The sequence below is a fragment of the Petaurus breviceps genome, unplaced genomic scaffold (genome assembly GCF_028583685.1).
Source record: "Petaurus breviceps papuanus isolate PSGF00001 unplaced genomic scaffold, PetGlider_PUasm1.0 90825, whole genome shotgun sequence".
NCBI classification, from domain to species: Eukaryota; Metazoa; Chordata; class Mammalia; order Diprotodontia; family Petauridae; genus Petaurus; species Petaurus breviceps.
In genome coordinates this window covers 20,700,762-20,726,241 of record NW_027187353.1, presented here as the reverse complement: position 1 = coordinate 20,726,241, position 25,480 = coordinate 20,700,762, and the positions used below count along the sequence as shown (strand labels likewise).

Sequence of the window (25,480 nt, the reverse complement as noted above, 5' to 3'; positions counted from 1 at the left end):
TCTCTCTCTCTCTCTCTCTCTCTCTCTGTCTCTCTCTCTGTCTCTCCATCTCTCTCTGTCTGTCTCTCCCTCCTCCACCTCCCATTTACAAAGGCATCTTGCATCAGAAGCCCATGGCAACACCTGCACAGAGGAGTCCAGACGTAGCTAGTCCAGCTGGTTGGCTGGAGGAGAGTCCGGCCCTTCAGCTGCTAGGCTCCTTCCTGACAGTGCAGGGCAGTGCTATAAGCCAGACTGTCAGCAGAGCCAGAGAGGAGAGGCACCTGCTGCCTCGGGCCTGGCAGGGCCAGGGCCCATGCTGCAGGTTATGGGGCTACCTCCATTCATGGCAAAGTTTAATAACCAGGAAAGACAATGTGCGGTTGAGACTTCTAAGTCTAACTTGCACTATTAACATTTTCCCATCACTTCTTAAATCCTAGTGCGCTGATTTCTGAGGTATAAACACTCACACTGACTATTCAGCACCTGGCCTAGGTAAAGTTGATTCCAGCAACCCACTGCTTAGTTATCACCATTCAGCCATTTCCCAAAGAAAGGCCTTGGCTTTTGTTCTGACCACGTTCCTCAAAGGAAGAGTCTGCAGAAATGAGAAGTTTCTGGAGAAATGCGATTTATTATTGTTTCTAGAAAAACGAAAAAGGAGATTTAGGAACTGCATTCACAGGGAGAACTGAAGCAGGGGGCATGGGTGCCCCCAGGTGCTGCACATTTACCGGCTCTCTTTGCTTCCCCACACCTGGAGAGTCCTCCCTCCTTATCCCTCACCAAGCTTCCTGGGCTTCCTTCAAGCCCCAGCTAAAACCCCCCTTCTACAGGAGAACTTTCCTGGTCCTCCTTACTTTCTCTCTGAGATCACCCCCAATTTCCTCTGTATGTCTTGTTTGTACATAAGTGTTTGCCTGTTATCTCTCCCATTAGACTGTAAGCTCTTTGAGGGCAGGGCTTTTATCCCACCAGCACATAGTAGGTGTCTAATGAGTGCTTCTAGAATCTTGCTGCTGACTGATGCCTTGGGCCTCAGTGTCCCACTCTATAAAATGGTGTTGGACATGTTAAATAAGACCCTTTCCAGCTCTGAACTGTGACCAATCCAGGATCACAGGGACTCACATCTGATATGGATGACAGAAGACCTTTGACCAGTGATGTGTGCACTTGCTTAATCAATTGTTCTGAACCCAAGCTGACCTTTGTGGATACAGGCATGTTCATCGAGTTAGAAATGCCTAGGGGTGATGGGAGGGACAGTCCTGAGTTGTGCCCATTAATCATTTGTATCATGCTATTATTATTTATGAGAGTATTTGTGAGCCAAAAACATTTACCTAGAAAGCAAAAACCAAAGAGCAAGATTTCATAACTCCCTGATGGCTCTGGCCACAGTCACAGCCCAGGAAATGAGAGATTTCCTTTGGAAGGAAAAAATTACAGAAAATTGTCGCTGTAAATATATATATTATATATATACACACATATATTTTTTTCCACTTTGAAAGGTTGGATTTTTTTTTTTATTTCCTTCCATTCAAATAGAGATGTTTTATTCATTTCTATTACCACTATCCTCTTCATCTTTGCTACTTGAATTCTTGGTCTCTTACCAGGAATGTGATTGAGCTCACACTCACCTTTGGCTTAGGAGGCATGACAATGATGGCTAGTGAAGACAGCCCTGAATTTGAAGACAGATGATCTGGGGGGATGGATGCCAGCTCTGCCAATTCCTACCTAAGTGATGCCCCTTCTTCTCATTTCTAAAATGAGGGAATTGAGCACTATACAATCGCTAAGCCCCCTTACAGCTCCAAATGAACATTAGAATGGCATGAGTTCATAAATTGGGTATTAATATGTATTAAGTCTAGGTGCCACATTTTAGGAAGGATTTGATTATCATTCCTCTAAAGATGATTCTCAGACCTGTTTATCCAGCCCTTACCTCTCTCTTGGCCCCCAGTGTCCCATCTCCAACTGCCTATTGGACATCTCAAACTGGATGTCCTGTAGAATCTTAAAGTCAACATGTCCAAAACATAACTTGTTCTCTTTGAACTGAACTCACCCAAAGCCTCCCTTCCGGTCCTGACTTCCCTATTATAGTCAAGGATACTGCCCAAGTCTGCAAACCAAGCCTTCCTCTCACTACCTTTGTCTCTAATGAGGCCTCTTCATCCATTTCCAGGCCTCCTCTTGCTCTCACTGCAACGGTTCCTGGGCTGGCTTTTGATAGTTAAAGAGAGAAAGGGAGCATGAAGAAAAGGAAATGAGAAGAATAAGCTTTATGAAGTCAAGTATCAGCAAAATTAAGACTAAAGGGAGGCCTCTGTTTCAGATCTCTACTGGTCCCCCTCTCCCTGCCAACTCTAGGGCCCAAACCATGCCCTTTAAAAATGGCTTAATAAGAAAATGGAGGGGCAGCCAGGTAGCACAGCGAGTAAGAGCACCGGCCCCAGTGTCGGGATGACCTGGGATCGAATCTGGGCTCAGACACTTAGCACCCACCCAGAAACACCTGGCCGTGTAACCTTGAGCAAGTTACTTAACCCCAATTGCTTATAATAAATAAAAAAAAAAAGAAAATGGAATTTTTGAAAAGTCCCATCTCTACACCTTTGCACTGGCATGCCTGCAACTCCTTCACCTCAGAATCTTGACTCCTTTAAAACTGATCAAATGGCTCCATTTATGCTTTTCCTTATCCTCCCCTGCTCCTGATGCCCCTCTCATTTACCTGCTTTGTGTGTATGTATACATACACACGTGTCTGTACATGTATGCACATGTCTTCCTAACAGAATGTAAGATCAGTGAAGGCAGGGAATATGTAATTTTTATACCCATATCCCTAGTGACTAGCAGACAGTAGGTGCTTAATACTTGCTGCCTGATAATATGAAAGACATCATGGCATCATGGAAAGAACAGACTTGGCAGAGGACCCACATTTACATTCTAAGTCCCTGCGCACCCCCCGGTGCATAACTTGAGACGGTCACCTCATCTCTTGGCTTCCTAAGATCATAGATTGAGAAGCAGAAGCAAGCTTCGAGCCCCACTTACAGATGAAGGAGCTGAGGAAAGCTTAAGTGATTTGCTAGCAGGTGTCTCCGAGGCAGGATCTTTCTGACTTGAAGCTCAGCATTCTGTCTGTTACTGCATGCTGCCTCAGTTTCCTCACGTAGAACAGACAAATACTTGCATTCATTTCCTCACGGGGTTTTGTGAGGATAACACTTTGTAAAAAAAAGCAGTGCAGAAATGTGAGTGGCAGCAGCCATGACCAAGGTGACCAAGGTGTTCATGATGGGAGAAACATCTGAAGTATATCTGGGATAGAACGTTTGCCTGGCTTCAGGATGGACATTGTCAGGACAGTCCGCATTCATCGCTCAGAAGCTTTGGAAGGTCTCACCAGTGAGGGGAGTTCTTAGGTAGGCCAGACAAAGCCCTTCCATCGATGCCTCTCTCCCACCGTATCCTTCAAGGTTCTTGCCTGGGCCTATCAGTCCTCTGGAGCAGGAACATCAAAACTCCAATACACAGACAGCCTGATGGACCAGCCCACATGCCGACTTAGAAAACCACACATTCACATTATCTATGCTCTATTATATTTTAGGCTCAGCATTTCCCAATTATTTTTAATCTGGGTCAGGGGCCAGGTGTTTGTGGAGGACCCACCCAAAATGCTGAGGCCCTCCATCTGGGTTCTTCCATATTTGGTGGGCAGCATAGCACCTGGGCAGCCTACTGGGTTAAGTCCATAACCTAAGCTTCTGTCTACCTTAATCTAGAACCCAGTTCCTGGGTAACTGAGCTTGTTTGTTTTACACACAAATTCTAAGGTGATGGAACTAAGGGTCGGCAGGCTTTGTCCCAGCTGGTTTCATTCTGGACACAGACCTTAATAGATATTTCTGGCTTCCCTCCTGTTCCAGCTGTCTGAGTTTTTCATCCCACCTGAAGGTTGGCCACCCTTGATGTCAATTATCTCCTTTGATCCTTGGAGGCTCATGGCGTGGGTGCTATCATCCTCACCCCCATTTTAGAGATGAGGAAACAGGCTCAGGGTGGTTAAGTCACAATTATTGAGTAACTGGCAGGATACAAACCTAAGCCTTAATGAATCCCAAACCAGAAGACCATCCCTTAACCCACACTGCCATAAGCCGGACTCTAGGATAAGGAGGGCATTAATATGTTGGGTTTTAACGTCTAAAGAGCGTGACATGACTAGCCCACCTTGTTCTGGCTGCCCATATTGCCTATGCCTCCTCTGGGTCAATCTCTGATGGTTTCCTCAATCACCACACAGCTTTCCATTTTTAATTACAAGGTGAATTTTAAGATGAACATTGTAGAAAACAAAATCAGGAAATCCTGTCAAACAGGAACACCAGTGCTTGGCTGGCAAATGTTTTATTTCAGATTTTGGGGGTTAAAAAAAATCCATTGTCTCCAACTGAGCTTCGGCAAAATAACTTTATTTCCTACCATATGGTAAACACATACACCCAAAGCACGCTTGCTTCTGCACATCTCACTCTCCACAATCGGCTTTCCAATTATCTCCAACCCGGCCCTGGGGATGCATTGGGTGTGAGGCAGGCAGGGATAGGGAGAAACTGCTCTTGGGAGGACGGAACACTCTGGAAAGACACAACTAGTTAACATGGAATTGGGCTTTGATGAAGCTGCCTCTTCAAAGCTCTCCACTACAAAACTATGACTTTGGAACCTAGGATTTCCTGATCAAGGGAGTGGAACAATGTCAGCTGTCTCCCTGAAGGGCCGTTAGGTGCTCTGGTAATAAAACCACTTGTCCACTGTATTGAGAGAAAGAAAAAAAATGATTAGAATCTGCTCAAAAACATTATGGGGAAACACAGAGCCAATGTGTCCTTCAATACTGGGGGAAGTCAGGCATTGGCTGCCCTCAACGAGGAGCTGACATAGCAGTTTAATGAGTGTGTGTGTGTGGGGGGGGATGCCCCCTGAATCTAGCAGCTGCTTCTCCAAAGAGACGTGGGGGGTGAGGGGGGGGCACTGTGCCGGTCCTCAAAGACTGGAGAGCATAAGCTCCTTGAGGGCAGGGACTGTGTCATTCTTGGACTCCCAGCACAGAGTATGGCCACACAGTAGGTGCTTCATCAATGCCTCCTGGCCTGAAAGTCAGCTGAGCTTGGTACAAATTACCCTCTGAGAATGGAAGAGGGGTCCTGAAGGGGGCTTGGCCTTCAGTGGCCAAGCATGCCCCTGCTCTGAGCGGGCACCCAGCCTGGGACAGTTGTGTCTGATTCACTGATGGTTTTCTAGAGTTGCCTGCTCATGATGAATAAATATACATGCAGGAGTAGAAAAGGGAAGTTATTTTTCTTTTGAAGTGGCTACTTGTGGGGTAATTACTCACAAGACTAAGCCAATAGTGGGTGTCTGACTCAAGCTCTGCTTTTACTGGTGAAGTCTCGGACCAGCTCCAAGCTCCACATGGAGCTCCCTGAGCTCCCTGCTTTTGCTGGCCCTGGGGGGGCTGGGGGCAATGGCTCCAGACTGAAGGCTTGGCTGCTTTTACCCACCCCCTGCCCACACCCTCCCAAGGGAGCCTCTTCTAGACTACAAGAGAGACTCCCCCAGCAGAAAGGAGCCAGTCACGCCAGTGGAGGGCAGGGTTGTACTGAACGGTCTGAGGGGCACAGGGAAGTCAAGCAGGGGCCTGGGCCTTGCAGCAGCCCCCTCTTCAAGCTCCTAATGCTCACTAAGGATGAACCAGGGAACAAGGGAACGTCTCCCACAGACACTGTGTTCAAGTCATCAGGCCACCAAGCAGATCTTACCATCTGTGGGGATGACGCAGGTAGATTCACAAGGTGGAGGCAGCTACAAAAAAATAAGAAAAGGCGTAAGTATGGTCACGAATGAAAAAGACAAACAAGGAAGAGCCACAGCCAGGGTGATGGTCCCGAGTCAGAGGACCGTGCCGTGCCAGGAGACCTCCCTGCACCTCAGTTGTACAAGGAGAAGGCTGGACCAGATAACGTCTATGCCCCTTCCCTTCTTCCTCCCTCTCTTCCTGCCTGCCCTTCTAAACCCTGACTGAGTGTGTACAGTGTCTGTAGTCTGGAGACTAGGACCCTACCAACACCACCACATGGGAAGGCCTCCAGAGGCCCCAAACACAGGCCCACTCCCTGGACTTCCATGCTGGAGAGATGCTTGTTTCTGAGGATCTGTGTGGGGGCCCCTCCACTGACTGATGCCAGCCCGGACCCCAGCCTCTCCCTGCTGGGAGCCAAATGGCTCCATCCCTTGGGGCCACCCACCTGCTAATGAGGCTCTGCACCTGAGGGAGTGAGGCTGGGCCTGAGACAGCGGACACCCAGACTGTGCCACTGAGGCCTGAGCCCTGCCCGACCTCATCCCCGGGGCAGATTCTGTTGACTGGGCCAGAAAACCAGCAGTCTCTGGAGCATGAGCCCTCCCACCACGAGACGGCAGGCTGTGGTAGAGGGAGACCCCCACCCCCACGAGCTGAAGGATCGCCCCGGCCCTCCAAACAACACCCTGAGCCAGGCACCCTAACTTTGGTTGTTTCCTCAGCCCCTTCTCGGAATGTTTTTAACCAAATAAAACAGAAGAGAAAGGACTGCAAAGGAACCAATTGCACCGAAAGGCCGTAATCAGAGGGTTCTTCACAAACACATTCGCAGACCCCGGGATAAGAAGCCTCATCTGAGCTGAGACAATGGGGAGGGCCAGTCGCTCAGACTTGGGGGAGGGAGCTTCTGACTCGTCTAGTCAGGCACCTGAAGGGCCAGTTACAATGACCACCTGAGGCAAGGGCACGTGCTTCTGAGGCACAGAGAGGCGGAGCCAGTCTCAGTGCCAGCGCTGGAACACAGTACCCCAGGATTTCACTGGACTGACACAGCTCACTAACACTCTGTCCTTTCAGAGACAGACTTGACGGGCTGCTGTGATACTTAACAAGTTCTCACAGGAGGTTACTGGACAGTAGGCTGCCCCCTGCCTGTGGGTTCAAATCCTTCCTCTAATGCTTACTGTGTGACCTTGAGCAACCTTCTCCAAGCCTCAGTTTGTCCATCTGTAAAATGGGGGTAGGGGTGGACTGGCTGGCCCTGGGCCCCTTCTAGCTGTAGAACCACGATCACGTAAGGCTGCCTCTTGCTTCCTCTGTCACCGAATACCTATGCACCTCAGCTCTGAGTACCCCCGACATGGGCTGCTTCCAACAGCTCCACCCATCGTGGAACCAAAACCAGGCCCTTTTCTTTGGCTCCCTGTATGGGGTGGGGTCTTGATGGGGACTCAGGGCCATGCCACATAGTCCCTTGGCTTGCCACAGCCCTTGGGTGCTCTCCAAAGCAGATAATGAAGAAAATAAGATAAACCCAAAAAGATCTCCATGGGCAGACGTGATCCAACTTCACCCAGAGGACGATTCTGCCAATCTTAGGATACTGATGCTCACTGTGACTGAGTTCTTTAAGACGAAACAAGTGATAAATCTATGGCCATATTCATTTCTCAAATATAGAGAACTGACTCAAATTTATAAAAATACAAGTCATTCCCCAACTGATAAAGTCAAAGGATATGAACAGGCAGTTTTCAGACAAAAAAAAAATCAAAACTATCTATAATCACATGAAAAAATGCTCTAATTCATTATTGATTAGAAAAATGCAAATCAAGACAACCTGAGGCACCACTTCATACCATCAGACTGGTGGTTGTAGCGAAGCTGGAGGCTCATGCATGGCTGGTGGAGCTGTGAAGTGATCTGAGCCTTCTAGATCTAGAACCTTCTAGATCTGGAAACTAGAGCTATGCCCAGGGGGCTATCAAACTGTGCATGCCCTTTGATCCAGCACTACTACTACTAGGTCTGGATCCCAAAGAGATTAACAGAAAAAGGGGAAAGGACCTATGTGTACAAAAATATTTATAGCAGCTCTTTTTTGCAATGGCAAAGAATTAGAAATCAAAGGTATGAGAAGTGGCAAAGGGTTAAGTTTCCACAGGACTGCAAAATTGCTGAAATGAGACTACCGATAAAAGTAAGGCTAGCAGACCAGACAGCAGCCTTGGGAAGAAGCTGGATTCCCAGTTCCCACAGAACTCCTAGATAATACTAAAGTGAAATAATGTAAAATAGAAAGAAGCTGGGAACAGCAGGTGGATTTGACCAATTAGAAAGCAGACAGCAGCCTTGGGACTGGCAGGCCCAGGTAAGGACACATCTAGTTAGACCAGTGGGAGTGGAGGTGGGGTGGTGTCAATATTCTGAGGTTATTACTGTTCTTGCTTAATGAACCTCACATATTATGTATATTATCTAACAGAATTAGAGCCTCATTAGTAATAATGTATGCTAATGAGGTGGTGTACCCAAAAGAGAACAAACCAATCAATCCTCTGAAGGGAGTGTCTGCACCAAACTACCATATAAAACCTGCTTGGCTTTTGTCTCCCAGACTCCTCCTTCCACAAGAAGAATAGAGTCCACTTCTGGTCAGAAGGTGTTCAATTACTCCGGATTTCTCCTTAATAAATTTCTTTTAATATCAGATTTTTGTTATCAGTTTTCGCTTTTCCAAGTTGGCATTTCCAACAAAGGGATGCCCATCAATTGGGAAATGGCTAAACAAGCTGTGGTATATGACTACAATGTGGAATATTGCTGTGCTGTAAGAAATGACAAGCAGGGTGATCTCAGAAAAACCTGGAAAGACTTACATGAACTGATGCACACTGAAGCAAGCAGGCCAGGAGAACACTGCACACAGTCCTGTGCCATGAAGAACTATGAATGACTCAGCTACTTTCAACAATACAATGATCCAAGACCAATGATGAAGCACACTATCTGCCTCCAGGGAAAGAGCTGACACTGGCTGAGTACAGGCTGAAGCAGGCTGTCTTTCACTTCCTCCCTTCCATTCCTTTGCTTTTCTTCAAGTCCTCTTGTACGTAATGACTAATACAGAAATGCTTTAAATGACTGCACATATATAACCTACATCTGATTGCTTACTGTTGGGGGGGTGGGGTTTGGAATTCAAAACTTTAAAAAACAACCCAAATGTTAAAAAATTGTTTTAACAAGTAATTGGGGAAAAAATGTAAAAAAAAAAATAAATAAACCTATGGCTATTTAAGGAGCCTGCCTTTTTTCTCTCATCTCAGGAAAGAAGGACCCAACTGAGCAGCACCCACCTACCTGGCAACCCCTTCCATGCCCCTGGCAAATAGCCATGTCACCAAAAACTTTCCGTTCTCCAACTATTGCCTAGCTCAGATGGATGCAGGGGCCCCAATTCCAGACAGCAGCGTCCCTCCAAAATGTAGTGGAATCCATGTTTCACTGAGCTATTTCTTTTGTCAAGTACCTCCCGTTTCCACTTTAATCTGGTTTGGGTTGAACATGGGAGTGTGTGGCCTGTTGCCCATGAATGCCCACTTCTGGTCCAGACTAACTCAACTCCTTTTTAAGCACCTTGGCACACTCAAAGGTTAATTACTGCACAGCTAATAACCCCCCAGGGAGTGGTGAGTCATTCCTACCATGGCGGCTACTCAACAAAATCCCCTAGCCCACCAATTTTTCAAATTGTGCTCCCAACACCTGGGGGCCTATGGGTCCAGTGTCATGGAATGTGTTCACAGGCTTAGGTGACAGTGGTTGAGTAAATGAAGCTCTTTCTCTGCTGGTTCAGCCTCACACCCCGACTGCTAAGAGAATGACACTTCCACTTACGGTATCTACAATTGCTTTGGCAGATTCCATGCTGCACTTGAAGGGACTGTCCTCTATGGTCGTATTCATGCTGTGTATATAAAAAACCCAACAATCAGAAATCAGAGCAGAAGTCTTGGCAGCCACAGATCTTTGCCAAAGGCGCCCAGCAGAGCAAAAGGCACAGACATTACAATGATTGAATAAGACGAGCGAGGCAAGCAGATTAAGAAAAATTTCTTGCATTAACCAACACTGCAACAATTTGTTTTCACAAATCAGGCATTCTGCTCTATACTCATGTTTGTCGGGCTCAGTCCAATTTCACAAGCGCTCATAAGCCACACCATGTGAGGCCCGGAGGCCAGAAAAAAAGTTCAGCCCTGGAAAAGCTCCTCTTTTCTTGCCACAGACACAGTGACAAGGACAATCAGCAGCAGCCTCCACACCCTCCACAAAGCCCAGGAGGAGGAGGGCAGGGGAGGACCACACGTGTAGGGCAGGAGTTCCAGGCTGCCCCTGAAGGCCATCAGGTGACCACACCGAGTGGCAGAGGGAAGCCCTCACTGATGCCACAAGAGAGCGATGGTCATTCCCTTAGACTGTAAGCTCTCTGGGGACAGGGGCTGTCTTTTGCCTCTTTTTGTAACCCCAGCCCTTAGTACATAGAAGGTCTCAATAATGTCAACTGAACAATTCCTGGGGGAAAGAACGTTTGTCTGTGCTTCTCTTGAGGGCATGGTAAAGACTATTTGGTATCAAAGCCCTGGACACACTTATGTCCCCCCAGTGGGTGATATGTGCCTTGAGGGCAGAGACCATCTCATATCTCCACCAGCATCTCCAGGGAGAGCAGGAGCTGAAGAGAGGTCCAGTGCTAGACTGCATGGTAGCCATGAAGGCCATCTCTCCACCTCCTCCAATGAGGCCTCACATCTCTGGCCGGGCCACGGGTGCCTTATCTTGGTTTTCCCTACAGTGGCCAGTGTGGTAGACACCCAAACATCTGGTGAATCCATGACAAACCCTCAGCTGAAATCCTCCTGAAGTCTGGTTGCTGTGATTGTCTTAAAATCTTTGCTCTAAGTCAAAGAGAGGCACCACTGTGGAGTAGACAGAGAGGCAGCCTGGGGCCAAGTTCAGTCTCTGACATATCCTGGCTGTGAGTTACAGAGAGGATGTCAACCTGCATCAGTAAAAGGAGTTTCCTCTGCTGGGGGTTCCCCACCCTCCTGAAATCACAGGCCCAGTCCTTGTCTCCAGCCCCAGCAAAGCCAAGCAGGGACAGTAGACTGACCCCCGGAAGGGTTCAAACCTACCAGTTGATTCCTCCGCCGTCTGTTTTCTTCGCCACCAAAGCCTTCCAGTGATCATGAGTGCTTTTAATGATGTCAGTGGCAAAGTCCTACAATTTCAAGAAGCACGTGGTGGGTTACAGGCATGGTCATTGAGTTTCCTTTCTTAATCCACCTACTCAATTCTGCTTTCCTCCGGCTGAGGCACTTTCCTATTCCCTCCCACCTACACCCTGGTCCAAGAGTGGTGGCTGGCCCTCTAAAGCATGCTGGCAGCAAAGACAGATTCTGTTTGTTGGCATTTGGATTTGTAACAGGCAGAGTTCTCCCAAAAAGGTGACGTCTGCAAGTGAGAGGCTCTCTGAATGATAATGAGGAAGCCTATTATTAAGCAGAGGTAGCTGGTGGCAGTGGACACAAAGGTCAGGCCTGGGGTTGGGGAAGACCTGAGACAAATCCAGCCTCAGACACTTAGTAGCTGTGTGACCTTGACCAAGTCATTTAGCCTCTCTCTGCCTCAGTTTCCTCAGCAGTAAAATGGGAATAATAATGACATCTGCCTCCCAGGATTAAAGGTGATAATAATTGTAAAACACTTTGCAAATCTTAAAGCACGTATAAATGCCATGTTATTAGTATTATTATTAATAATACAACATTTCTCTAGTCTAAAAAGCGTCTCCAGCTTGTTCCCTTAGGACAGTCCCTGGTCCTGAGGCAAACAGGTTAAGGGCGGACACCTAAGTAGGACAAAAACCCACAGTGCCACCCTCCAGTCAGCCACCGCCATACTTAGCCCTGTGAGCCCGCTGAGGGAAAGGAGGGCCTGCTGGGACTCAGCCAAGACTGACAGGGCTCCACAGTGAAAGGACCTGCCAGGCTCTGACGAGGACAGCCAGGGCAGGAAGCGGGGAGCTCTCGACGGAGAGCAAACTACACTTATTAGTCCCAAACTGTCTCTGAACACCTCAGGACCCTTTCCTTGTTCAATATTCCTATAAATGGAACCTCAGGTTGTCTTGGGGGAAAGAGAGGTCTGAGGACATGGTGGTGGTGCTTGTGCCAGTCTGGACATGATCTTTCTAAACTGGAAATGCTTGGACTAAGAATACTGCTAAATACAAAAATGGTTTCCATCAGACTTGCACCTAAAACAGAACACAGGACTAATATCTGTCCTTTGACAACAGCACTAACATTCTGTGCCTGAACAGAAGGGGTCAGCGCTGTGAAGAAGACAGCTTACCTTATCTTTAAACTCTGCATTGAAAGCAAACTCATTTTCTGGCTTCCCGTCAGGTACCTTGTACTTTCTAAACCATTCCACAGTGGCTTCTAGATAGCCAGGCTTCAGCTTTCTGACATCACTAATATCTAAAATTAAATAAATAAATAAAGATTAAAAAACCCTCGCCTGACTGCAGGATGCATACATGTCCCTTCCACAAATGTCCAATATTTAGCATGAGCGAGGCCCCATGAAATTTGTGCTATGAGGCAAAGAGAGGAAACTCGACTCAGGCTGCAATGCTCAGGGAAAGGGAAGTAGAGGCTCAGAGGTCTGGATGACCTGCTCAAGGTCACCTGGGGAACACTGAATCAGGGCAAGATTCACCTGGGCTAAGTCACAGCTAGGTCACTAGACACGGCCCAGCAAAGAGCTCTCACTTCCTAGTATCGTATGGACGTGTGCTATGAGTAGAGACAGTGATCCACAGGGCACCTGGACGTGAGACTGGCCATTCCAGTGGCAAAGCCAACTCCTAGCCTTCGCTGACCTCTGGCCTGCTTTATGTTTCGACCAGTTATCAGAACACATGACATTTCACTGAAAAGTGAGAAATTCAATTAATACCTTTATTAAGGGCCTTCTATATGCAAGGCCCTTAATCTAGGCCCTGAATACGTTACCAGGTCATTGGTGTTCTATCTTTTTAAAAAATTATTTGTGTTATCTGTTTCTTCTACCACTTACTCCATAAGGAAACTTTCCTTGTAAGAAAGAAAAGGAATTTAGGGTCAAACCAACCAATACAGCAGACACGTCTAGTATCAGACTTGTCTACAACAAAGCACATGCCTCTGCCCGGGCCCCCACCTCTCTCAGGCATACCTAATTAGGCAGCATGGGGAGTGGGGGAGGGGGACACACACAAAGGGCAGCAGGAAGGTGGGGTGAGGTCCCATCTCCCCCTGATCATGGGTCTGGGGAGATGCCGCGTGCCTGCCATGGCAATGGGGTAGGGGGCTTGGCGACCGGTCAGTTGTGTAACCTTGAGGAAAGCCCGCTGCCACTCTAAGCTTCTGTTCTCTTTAGTAAAATGGGTGGGAGTGGGGTGGGGTGGGGGTGGGTTAAATGATTTTTAACTCTTCATTATTCTATTATTTGATAATTTTCCAGTTGGCCAATGCAAAAAAAAAAAAAAGGTTAGCAACTATCGATTTAAACCAACTGAGGTATATGGAGAAAAGGTATGATGGAAAGAAGGCTAGCTCTGTTGTTAGAGGCCCTGGGTTCAAATTCTGCCTTGATGCTTCCTGCACACCCTGGGGCAAGTTACTTGACCTTTACAACAAAAGGGTTGGATAGGATGGCCTTGGAGCTCCAAAGCAATGAGCCTATAAACGATGACATTATCATTAAAGCAAGTCAAGAATTGATTCTAGGTGGTGCAGTGAATAGAGCACCAGCCCCAGAGTCAGGAAGACCTGAGTTCAAATTTGGCTTCATACACTTAATACTTACCAGTCATATGACCTTGAGCAAGTCAACTCCATCTGCCCTCCCCACTCCAAAAAGCAAAAAAAAAAAAAAAAAAAAAAGGAAAAAAAAAAAAGGTCATCCCCTCTACTAGAGATGTATCTGAATTTCTGCTGGAAAACTGACATGGCCATTCATTCCCTGGACAAGGCTTTTCCACGGTTCAGTTTAGTTCCCACTGTTACGTAAATCTCAACTATTCTGGGAGGCAAGCTGGAATCTCTCAGCTCTATGTGGAATATCCAACTTCCCAGCTAAAATGTACCAATAAAAGAAGGGCTATTTAAAAGAGTATCCATCTGTCTTACCCTTCAGGAAAACACGGCGGGTGGAAAGCCACGGGAGGCAAGGGATGGGCTACCTGAGGCAGGCTGTGGAGCTGTCCAGCTGGACAGTCCCACTGAACAAGAGCGAGGTCTCTCACTAGGCCAGTGTCCTTCCCACTCCCAGACCTGGCCAGTTCCAGAAGGAGGCTCCCATGAGCAGATACAGAATCACATGAGGACAGACTGAAGCCAGGGGGGTACCGGGGAACAATGCCATTACAGAGCTTTACTCTTTCTGCTTTTCACAGGCACATGCGTAGCCAGGAATCTCCAAACAGGCCAGAAGAACAACCAAACGTAGGTGTTCAGTGGAACAAGATCCTGGCTAAGGCAAAGTACCGGGGGATCTCGCTCAGTCAACTATGCGACCTTGGGTGAGTAACTCCTCCCTGGGCTTTGGCATCCTCCTTTCTAAAATGAGGGGAGGAGCAGGTCTCTACAATCCCTCTAGACAGGAGACACCAGTTTAAACCATGACCAGGCTCCTTCCCAATTATGTGACCTTGGAAAGTCGAGCTCTCTGGGCCTCAGGTTCCTTGTGCAAAATGAGAGGGCTGGACAGGAGAACCTTTAAGGCCTCTTCCAGTTGTGCTAAATGGCATGATCCTATTTCGAGGCTCCAGGCCTACTTTTTAAACAGGAAGGGTGTGTGCTTTTGGCACCTTTATTCCACCCAGACTAAACTGTGCACAAAGGGCAGAATTAATCTTGGAATGAGGCTGATCTGGACAGGAGGCCTGCCCCCTCTTGTCACACCAGTAATGAAAGCACCAGCCTCCCCCATCTGTGGAATGTGAAGGGGGACCCAGAGGATCTGTGGGGCTCAGTGATTAAAGCACCGGGCATTCCCAAGACAAGCCAGACTTGGCCACCTTAGCTTCCCGCCGAGCACGACTCACCATTATAGCTAGCAGCATCGGGATCCTCCACGTTGATTGCAATGACCTTCCAGTCGGTTTCTCCTTCATCAATCATCGCTAATATGCCCAGAACTTTCACTTTGATCACTTCTCCCCTCGAGCATATCTAGGGGTAAAAACCTGAATCGTGACTGAGCCAATACTGCAGAGGGGGAGGGCATCCCTGGCCCGCCGAGAATGACCAGGTTCCAGGGGGGGCTGGACCACAGCCCTGCCTGGAGCACAGCCCCCACCCCACGGCCTCCCCAAGTGCTGGTGGAGTTTAACTATCTGTAAAAGAACCAAAGGAGCCCCCAAGGGCTCCCCGAGCCATCTTGTGTCTGGGAGAGGAATGGAGCCTCACTCCAGGCCAGGCCAGCTGAGCTCCCCCACCCCCTCTAGGCCCAGGGGCTTCTAAGGTCCTTTTCCAAATCTTTAGATTTGGCTCAGGTTTAGCAGGCATCACCAACATGGCCTGTACAAAGACCCAAGAACGTCAGGGCGGCACACCAGGAAGACCACCAATGTGGAAGTGGGGGCTTCCTCCCCTGGTAGCTGGGGGACCCTGGGCAGGCCACTCAGCTGGTCTGAGCCTCCCTTTCCTCCTCTATAAAACAAAAGGGTCGAGCCAGACGGTTTCCAAAGTCCTTCTAGGCTCTGAAGCTAAGCTTCAGAAACAGAGATGGCCCACTGAGGGAGCAGGAAGAGGGATGGATGTGAGTCACAGGTTGTGGGTTCAAATCCCAACTCAGATGCTTACTGCCTGAGTGAGCCTGTAGTCACGTAGGCCCTCTGGGCTTCCGAAGAGGAGGAGGAGGAGGCTGGACGAGGTGCCCTCTTGGTCCCCTCCCTTTCCGTCTAGAATCCTACAGATTGTTCACACCTGGCTAATATTTCCTAGAGCACATGACTGGCCCAAAGCCCCAAATTAAACCATCAGAGGACCAGAAGGGACCTTTCTTTAAAGAGGGAACCTTGTCCAGCCTCTCCTTCAGCAGCCCTTGTCTCCAGAGGGAAGTTCGTTAAGTCCAGACTAGCCCATCCCGAGCTTGCCCACACCTGGTCCTGGTTCTGCCCTCTGGAGCAGCCCAGAACAGGATGAGCAGTGGAGAGAGCCCCGCACTGGGTCCCAAGCCAGGGCCCTAGGGCTCTAATCCCAATCTGAACACTATCTAGCTAGGAAGGAAAAAAAGCTGAGACTGACATAAAGGTTTACTGGCCATTTTACATCAAGCACCTCAGTGGATCCTCACAAGAATACTTTGAGGGACTTGCCATCCCACTTCACAGATAAGCAAGCTGAGGCACCTCAAGCTGTTAGGCAGGTCTGAGTCTAAATCCAGGGTCCTGCACTACACCAAAGCCAGCTCCCCGGGCCCTCTCCAAGTCCTGGTTTTCACATCCATAGAGGTGAGGGTGGGGGCAGCGGGCCCAGAGAACTCTCCATTCCATCTCACTCCAGCTCTACGAAGTAGGCCAACTGATGCTCTATTTCAACACCCAGAAAACAGACCATGAGAGCCACTGGACACCGGGGAACAGAAGCCTTCTCTGAAGGGCAGTGGATGGGCCCTTCCCCAGGGGAGTTACCTTGCTCCCAATCTCGCAGACATCAATCGGGTCATTGTCCCCACAGCAGCCGGTATGCTGGTCTTTATGCCCTGGATCTTCCCAAGTCTGAGGACAACAAGAAGAGATGAGGGGACGTACCTGGCACCACCCTGGTGCTGGCGTCCTCCCCTCCAAAGGTGTTAAAGAACTTGGGGTTTTCCCATCATCAGCCAGAGACTGCTGATGGGGAGGACATTTAATCCCTCTGAGCTTCAGCGAGACTTAGGTAAGTTAGAGATGGCTAGATTTGCCTCAGCTTCCACCAAGATTTTGACGTATCAAGCTAATTACCAGTTAGAGGAAGTCAACCTATGGACCAGGAAGCATTTATGGGGTGCCAACTCTACCAGGCACTGCTGCAGGCACTGTGGACACAAGATGAAAATTCCTGCCTTCAGGGATCTTAAATCAGATGGGGAGATGTACTCATAAAGGTCCATACAAAATAGATCAAGGTCATTTCTTGGGGGACAGAGGATTAGAGGAGGGAGGTACCAGCAGCTGGAAGGATCAAGGAAAGTACTAGAGCCAATCTTTGAAGGGAATTAGGGGCTCTCAGAGGCGGAGGTAAAGAGTGAATGCATTCTTGGCATGCAAAAGCAGGGGGGTGGGAGATGGAAGGCTGTGGATGGGGAACAAATACCAATTAACCTGTAAATAGTATCACAAACTGGATGAAATTTGAGAAACTGGTTAATAAAACTCACTGATTTACTAGTCAATATACAGAAAACAAAATGGATATTTATATATAAGCATTATAAGCAAACAGCTTTCATCAAAATGATCCTGAATGTTTAAAACCAGAATTCCATCAAAAGGCTTAAATTCCTTCACTGTAAATTACTCGGCTGTACTGAGAAGGGATTTTACAGGGAAAACCTATGAAGTCCTGGTCTGGCTATAAAGACCAGCTCGCTAACAACAGGACGGAGCTTGCACACATCTGTGGGCATGCCGTCTTCCCCGAAGGATGGTGAGCTCCTCGAGGGCAGGAGCTGCCTTTGCCTCTTTTTGTGTCCCCGGCACCTGGCACATAGTAGGCACTTAATAAACGTCGACTGATCAGGTCAGATGTTTGGGTGAACAAGATCAGAAATGAGGGTGTGTGACAAAAGGGGCATATTGTCCAGAACTCCGGAGGTCACAACCCCACCGTCCCTTACCCTGGACAGCGCCCGTGGGACAGGTCTGTGCTCAGTGGTTGGCACCAGGCTTTTAGAAGGATCATGACAAGCTGAAGCAGCACAGGAGGACACCCAGGAAATGAGGGGACTGGAGACCGGACTGAAGAAAGTAAGGGATGCTCAGCTGGGCTTTGGGGGAGTCAGGAGAACCATATGCATTTGTCAGAATCCCAGCTCCTCAGACATTCTGCCCAAGGCCCTGCAGAGCTCCAAAGTGCATGGAGCCAGCATGCACTGCCGGCCTAGGCCAAGGCAGGAGGGCTGGCTCTCCTGCCACTCTGCAGATGAGTTCCTCCATCAGTTCTGGAGAGGGTCAAGGATCACAAAGTACCAAGTACATTTCCTACAAGTGAATTCCCCTGGTAGACTTCAAGTACCCATTCTGCTGCTGCCAGTACTCTCTCTCCCCACACACAGCAAGCTGATAAGGCCTTAGGGTAATAGTGAGCTGCTACGGTTAAAAGATAAACCCCCTCCAGCCAGCCTTCTGCCCATGAGTGTGGGGAGCTCTGGTCCACAGCCTCTCTCCATAAGTGCAGACAGATCACCATCCGTGCCTTCTCTGGGTCTCCCTGACACCAAGGCCAACACTCTAGCCAGGAATGTCACAGCGTGTGCACAGATGTGGTGAGAGGCTGGCAATATTAATCTTACATTCTCATGCAGATACTCATCTGTGTAGCTCCCAGACCCCACGGCCCCCCAGGTGACTGTAAGGTCCAGGAGGGCAGGGCCTGCCTCCTTTTGTTACTGGAGCCTCAGCGCCTGACACAGAGTCATACTCTGAATAAATGCTGGTAGCCCTGGCCTGGATGTGTGCATGGTCCCTGGCCAGAGCTCCACTCTAATGGCCTTGGCTTCCTAGGGTTTGAAAGGAAGGGAGGTGAGCACAGACTCTGGGCAACCAGGCCCAATCCAAGCCTCAGCTAGCAGTGATGAGTGACTAGAGACTGTCACAGAGGTTTCCTGAGCTTTCCCGGAAGAGATGAAAACACCTCCACCATTCCTTTTTCTCATCTGAATGATGATTCAGAATCCTTCCATAAACAAAAGCTTCAGCATGAACCAAATCAAGGAAGAACTAAAAGGTGTGATGCAAATCCACGATGAGTCTTATTTATTTTTTATTTTTTGCTAACTCCGGATTTTACTGAAAAAATACACAAACCATATCATCACATTCACCTACATCTCCCTATGGTCCATCCCTTCCTTCTTCCCCCACAGTGACACCCCTTATAACAAAGAATAAAAGGGGAGTGGGGGGGGGGGGTGGAGAGAAACACCAGTTTAGCAAATCAGGTCAATTCTAGACAGTAAAACTCACACAGTGAACAAGTTTTACATCAGAGGCAGTATTCCACACCCATGGTCCCCCAGCTCTGCAAAGAATTCTCCCACCTCCAAGATCTGGCCCAAACACTCAAGCTTCACCATCATTCCACAATGCAGAAAACAGGTATTAAGGACCTCTCCCTTTGCAGGTACCTCCCATCATTCCTCAGCAGCATGTCCCACCCACTCCAGTGTCCTGGGAAGGAGCCTTCCTAAGCTTACCATCACTTCCGATGTAAAGACAAACAGTTCAGGACTAATGGATCAAAGCCAGCTACCTTATGATCAGTGTGGAAATATAGGCCACCAGGATCTCCACATTGCAGTTTACTTACTTTAACTCCTGTCATTAAGATCAATGTTTCAATTCTACTGTGACAAACATCAAATTCTGCATGTGCTCTTTTTAGGGGGCACTGCTCTAAATTGGCATCTTGTCACCGAAGTGCTCGGCCAGGGCTGCGGGGAGGGAACGGTGTCCTGGTCCAGAGCAGTGTTAGTGCCTGTGACTGGCAGCCAACCTCTTCCACAGGGGCCCCTGGGGGGCGGGGGCTTCTTCTGTCCTTCTTTTGTGTCCCCAGTGCCTAGGACAGTGCCTGGCACTAAGTAGGGGTTTAATAAATACTTACCGACTGGCTTTCTATTGCATCCCCAGTGCTGAACACAATACACTGCACACAGTAAGCATCTACTAACAGCCTCTTCATTCACTACACAGCAACGTACCTGAGGGATGGCCCCATAGTTCCAGATATAACCTTTGTGAGGGAAGACGTTGGCAATATAGCGGAGTTTTCCCTTTTTGACATCTTGCTTAATTGGGTTTAATGGATCCTTTGTTGCGATCTGAAACAAAGTCATGCTGTTGGTAGGCTTGCTGTGAGATGCTATTCAGACAGGGATCTGGGCAGGGCGAGGGAAGCATTGGATTTAATCTCTGAAACATCTACACCACAGTTATAAAATAAGTGACCCAATCTGCTGTTTTAAAATCACAACCAGCTGTTTATGTGGCAGGAGAAATAAGGGATGAACAAGAAAGGATTCCTGCTCCACAAGGCCCACCTGAAAGCCATCTGACCTTTTAACCTCGGGATGAGGGTAACCAGGGAAAAGTCTGTGGAAAAGTATTCAATTCAGAATCAGAGAATCTGGACTTGAAGACCTGCTCACTACTAAATGGCTGAGTCTCTGTGCCTCAGCTTCCTCATCCGTAAAATGATCTTAGGGCCATTGTAGCTCTCAATTCTATAAGCCCAAGCAGCAGCTGCGCTGGGCCTTTAACAGGTAGGATTTCAACAGGCAAAATGGAGATGGGGGGGAGGGTGGGTGAGAAGCAATGGAAACAAAAGTAGGGGGGGCAGGTAAGTCTAGAGTGCAGCCTGGAAAATAATCAGGGTTACAAAGAGCTTTCCTCACAACACCCTTGTAACAAAGGGCAAGAACTGGAGACTAGCTGCAAACCCACAGAGTTCCTGCCAAGCCTAGGATCAGCATCCCCATGTACATGTACTGCCCCAAGTGCACATGGGGAAGGCTGGAGAGGATTGCTGAAGCCAAATGAGAACGTCAATGGCAGTAAGATTTCACTGAGTCTGGTGATGCCTCTGGATGAAAAATGCCATCAGCCATTCTACCACAAGAGAGCGATTACCTCCATTTTTGCATTTGTCCATCGAGGTACTTCTACGACCATGTGGAACACATTCTGAAAACAAAAACAGAAGGCAAAAGGTGAGGGGAGAAAGGCTCCTAAAACCCATACAAGTGAGTGACCTACATCTCACCACAGGGGTCAACTTCATCTTGCTGACCCAAAGCTAAGGTGTTCATTTTATTAATGAAAACTTCTTTTTTCAATGATTATTTTTCTCCTCACCTCCCCTGAGAGGAGAGGAACCCTTGTAGAGACAAATATGTATCATCGAGAAAAATAAATTCCCACACCAAGTTTCCTAAAATTCTCCAACAATCCAGTGGTTGCTCCAATAAAACAAATTTAAGAAATACCTGTTTAAAAGACCATACCGTACTTTTAACCCACTTTGGGAACAATATTGCCAAGTTCCACAAGATGGGAGCATTACTCTGTGAAAGAGAAATCTAGCATCTGTGAGAGAACTGGGGAATAATGATCACAATCGCAATCAAATCCTGCATTCAGTCAGGCAAGGGGAAAACAATCAAAGAAATCTATTCTGTAGTCATTCAACTTTTGAAAAAAAATGAACATGGACCAAACTGTGGAGGATTGGAAGAGAGCTAATTAACTAGAGGTCTGGAGAATTAGCTTATTAGAAAGCTGAGGACAAGGTAAATCATGGCACTTGAAAAACTACTACTTGAGCTACCTGGCAGAAGAAACTCTTTTTCAGGGAAGAAGACATCTTCAAAAATGGAAACAACGGCTTGAGAGCAGTTCAGAAAATTTGGCAAATCAGATGGACATTAGAAATCTGGTGGCACAAAAGCATGAGCAGTGTGCTTCAAAAGGGCAACCAAAGTCAATAAAAAGAGAGGAGGCGGGGGGCGGCTAGGTGGCACACTGAATACAGCACCAGCCCTGGAGTCAGGAGGACTCCAGGAGTTCAAATTTGACCTCAGACACTTGACACAAAACTAGCCATGTGACCTTGGGCAAGTCACTTAACCCAACTGCCCTGCCTTCCCCCTTCTAAAAAGCAAAAAAAAATTAAAAAAAAAAAAAAGAGGAGGCAGAGAGGGGTGTGTGTGTGTAAGAAAGTGAGAGTGCCAGTGAAAGTGAGGGTGATATTGGGATGTGCGTCAGCTAGAGACTCTGGCCTGAAGACTTTGGCCTTCAAGCAAGGAGGCCAGGCTGCTTTGCTGGGAACTTCATTGAAGCATGTTTGCAGTCATACTGAAATAGGGTTGACTGTACAAGGTAAGTGACCCAGACAATGGTGGGCTTCTTCTAAGCCCCATGTCAGCACCATGACTAAACGCCACCAGGTGGATGATGTAGGCCCAACATGTAGACTTACTCAGAATTAAGCAACTGATGTCTGAGAATACCCCTCTTATAACTGAGCCAATGTTTCTTCTATAAAAATTAACTACTGAAAATTACAATATTGATCCAACACTAATTACCTGGACTTACATATTAACATTAGGAAACACTCTTACCTGAAGCAAAATTTAAAAGCAGGGGATTTGTGCTGAAGTGCCCACCAGAAATTATACACTAGAGCCCCCCTAAACCTGCTAGAGGGGACCTCTACTGGGAACCTTGGAAACCACCTAATAGGCTCCAATAGTAAAGAAATGTTTCACCTGTGTTGCTAAAACATGCCACAGATTCCCACGGATTCAGGTCTGTTTCACTTCAGTAGAAATAATACTAGGGCTTTGTTTCAATAAGAATAATACTAGAATAATACTGAGAAAGCTTCGCCTCAATGGAAACAATGCTAACCCCTTAGAAACATATTCTGTTGCCAGCAATCACATTGTCTATAAAATTATGTCTAACAGAAAGCTCGAAGCTGTCTTTCGGTCTGAGAGGCAGCCCCGGCAGGTTAATAAACACTCCTATCAAATTATAATTGGCCTAGCTGTCTGTCCTGTTATATCTCGGTGTCCATTACAGTGCCTTTCTTCTCTGATTGTAATGACTTTCAGTTACTGCTTAGTTCTAGCTTAGATTTGGTCTCTCTTTCTACTACTAACCCCTTCTCCTCTGGCATCAGAGTCCTCACTTTCCTACTGAAAATTTCAGAGAAGCAGCACTAATATTGTTAAAGGTGATTATTTCAGGCCAGCAAAGAAGATACCCTGTTCACGGTTTCCCATTTTCTTGGGAGATTTCTAAGATGCCAAACTGGCCGGAAGCAATGAAGGGCAGTAATGAAAAAAAAAACCATCATTTTTAGGGGAGGGAGGGAGCCGCTGGTGCCAAGTCCCTCTTGTGCCCTCCACAACTCTGCTTCCAGTGTGATCATGGTTACCTTGGAAACCCAATTACTAGTGCAGCATCTCCCTGATCACATCACCTTCTCCCAGCTTCTAAATCAGCTCCCATTCTAACAGGCCATTTATACTGAAGCAAGCCTGCTGCCCAGCTCCCTCTGAAAAGCTCAGGGTGACTGCTCCCCCTCCTCCCACTCCAGGTTCTCAGAACGATGCCTGGCACAGACACAGAGACTAACAAGCTTCTTTCCAGTCACTTAAATAGGATAATATTTGCAAAGTACTTAGCCCAGTCCATCCATCCATCCACCCACACACGTATTCCCTGAACCCTTCATGCCCTCAGTTATTCTCCCGCTGCCAAACCTGACCTCCCACACTATTTTCCTTTGCAATTTTCTAACAGACTTAGATGATATTGGGCATTACAGTTCTTGTGTCTTAGCCCTTTGTTTTGCTATCTGATCATGGGAACATATTGAACTTCAAACCCCTGGGTCAGCAGGCAGCACAGCCCCCAAATAATCAGCAGGTTTACAGTCACAGAGTTGGATCTGGGCAAGTGACTTCATGCCAGGAGACTTCCATTCGCTTCTGTTATTCTCCACGTCTCAAAGAGAGATCTCTAATGAGCCCCTGCCTACTCTAAACTTCTAAGATCATTTTCACTTTCAGAGTTAGATGTTGCCTTTACAGGTACGAGTAAAGATGCTCAGTAAAGTGTATACAGGTATACAGTACATGTCTAGCAGCTCTTAGTTTGATGAAGTTTATTGTTCAACTAGATCTGAAGAGGCTGCAAGAGGCCAGCCAAGGGTGCAAGAGAGACAACCCATGAGTAAGAAGCACCCTGGGTTTGAATTCTGTTTCCTCTACTTACTTCCTAGCTGTGTGATCTGGGGACAGTTCACTCAGCCTCATATGTAAATATGGTGATGCTGGGAGTCAGAGGACCTGTGAGGTCTGAGCCCACCACCTGGATGAAACTGGGCAAGTCATTAACTTCCCTGGGCCTTGGTTTCCTTTTTTGTACACAAGAGGCTAGGACTTGATGTCCTCTGAAATCTTCAGCTCTATGTGTACTATAAAATACTTGCATTACAGAGCTGTGGGGATTATTAAATGAAATAATGTACAGAAAGAATCTGCAAACCCCCACGTGCCACAGAAAGGTCAACCATTAATACAAAAACTTCTTAAATAACTGCTGTAAAGGACACCTCAATGGTTCACAACAAAACCTCTGCTGCCTTTAAGATGTCCATCAGCACCATCTGCATTCTGTACATTCAACAGATGAGTGTCATGGCCTAGCTCACCCCTAAGCCCCCTGCAGCTAGGATTTGGCCACCCTGGGAATGGAGGCCTCTCTCTGGAAACACAGCTTTCTCTAAACTCTTTAACAAATCTTTGGGACAGATTACAAAGGCAAGCCATGGAATGGGCCAAACCATAAAAGGGCCCTGAGGGGGCGGCTAGGTGGTGCTGTGCAGTGAATAGAGCACCAGCCCTGGAGTCAGGAGGACCTGAGTTCAAATCCTGACTCAGACACTTAACACAAAACTAGCCATGTGACCTTGGGCAAGTCACTTAACCCCAACTGCCCCAAGCCCCCCTCCAAAAAGGAAAAAAAAGGGGGGGGAGGGGGCTCTGGGAGTTTATTTGCCATAAACTCTTTCTGGCAAGGATTTTACTCACTCAGAATGAATGGATTCCTTAGCCCACAATCAAAAACTGGTCCAGGGGATCTGAGATCTCACCAGCTTGGAAGTTCCTTCAGACAATGCAGATGCTTATGGCACTGTGTAGCAGGTCACCTTGCCTGCACCATCTCCAAAAAGAGAAGAGTGGCTTAGATAGCCTCTGGTGCCAGGCAGGGCCCCATCCAGGCTCTTATAAAACAGGAGCTTTCTTGTAGCATTATACTGAACACAAATGGGCAGGTAGGAGGGATGGAATTGTTTAGCTAAGGGCTCACAAATCTGACCCTGAAGCACAACGTGACCACCATAAGAGGAAGCCCAACTATCTGAACTCTTACAAACATCCATCCTCACTCTGAAGAAAGCAAAACAGCTGATTGTTTATCTTAAAAACAATTTCATTCTTCAAAAGGTCCATGAATTAACCTGTTGTTCTGGACCAGATCTAGACCAATAAAGAAGGAAACTGGCCAACAAAGGCAGACATGATGGGAAGATTATGAGAAAGAGGCCACAAAAATGCATTAGAAGGACATCCTCTGCTGTGGATTTTGGAAAAGACCCCAACAAGCCCAAAAGGGTCTGGAACTGCTAACTGGGGGTGAAGACAGGAGCTGGGGGCCCTACAAGAACAGTGTTAGCAGAGTGAAACCCCCAAGATGACCAAAACTGT

The 25,480-nt window shown here is 47.6% G+C and overlaps 1 protein-coding gene and 1 long non-coding RNA gene across 3 annotated transcripts in view; one reads left to right on the top strand and one right to left on the bottom strand.

Annotated features, from left to right (window-relative positions):
- LOC138148646 (uncharacterized) overlaps positions 1 to 16,680 on the top strand; it is a 24,646-nt gene extending 7,966 nt beyond the window's left edge. The window contains exons 3-4 of one of the 2 annotated variants that reach the window (XR_011165113.1): positions 14,391 to 14,516; positions 16,546 to 16,680. This is a non-coding gene — a long non-coding RNA (uncharacterized lncRNA). Of the gene's footprint in view, positions 1 to 2,185; positions 2,729 to 14,390; positions 14,517 to 16,545 lie in introns of those variants that run through there. The other variant, XR_011165114.1, reaches the window with a different exon arrangement.
- Positions 4,466 to 25,480, bottom strand: part of PPA1 (inorganic pyrophosphatase 1) — a 153,964-nt gene continuing 132,949 nt past the window's right edge. Inside the window, exons 4-12 of the mRNA XM_069071450.1 lie at positions 20,829 to 20,882; positions 19,901 to 20,020; positions 16,632 to 16,718; positions 15,042 to 15,168; positions 12,302 to 12,429; positions 11,080 to 11,165; positions 9,782 to 9,851; positions 5,838 to 5,880; positions 4,466 to 4,829 (exon numbers count right to left, since the gene is read on the bottom strand). Coding sequence (XP_068927551.1) covers positions 4,798 to 4,829; positions 5,838 to 5,880; positions 9,782 to 9,851; positions 11,080 to 11,165; positions 12,302 to 12,429; positions 15,042 to 15,168; positions 16,632 to 16,718; positions 19,901 to 20,020; positions 20,829 to 20,882 — 747 coding nt within the window. The 3' untranslated portion in view covers positions 4,466 to 4,797. The remainder of the gene's footprint in view (positions 4,830 to 5,837; positions 5,881 to 9,781; positions 9,852 to 11,079; positions 11,166 to 12,301; positions 12,430 to 15,041; positions 15,169 to 16,631; positions 16,719 to 19,900; positions 20,021 to 20,828; positions 20,883 to 25,480) is intronic.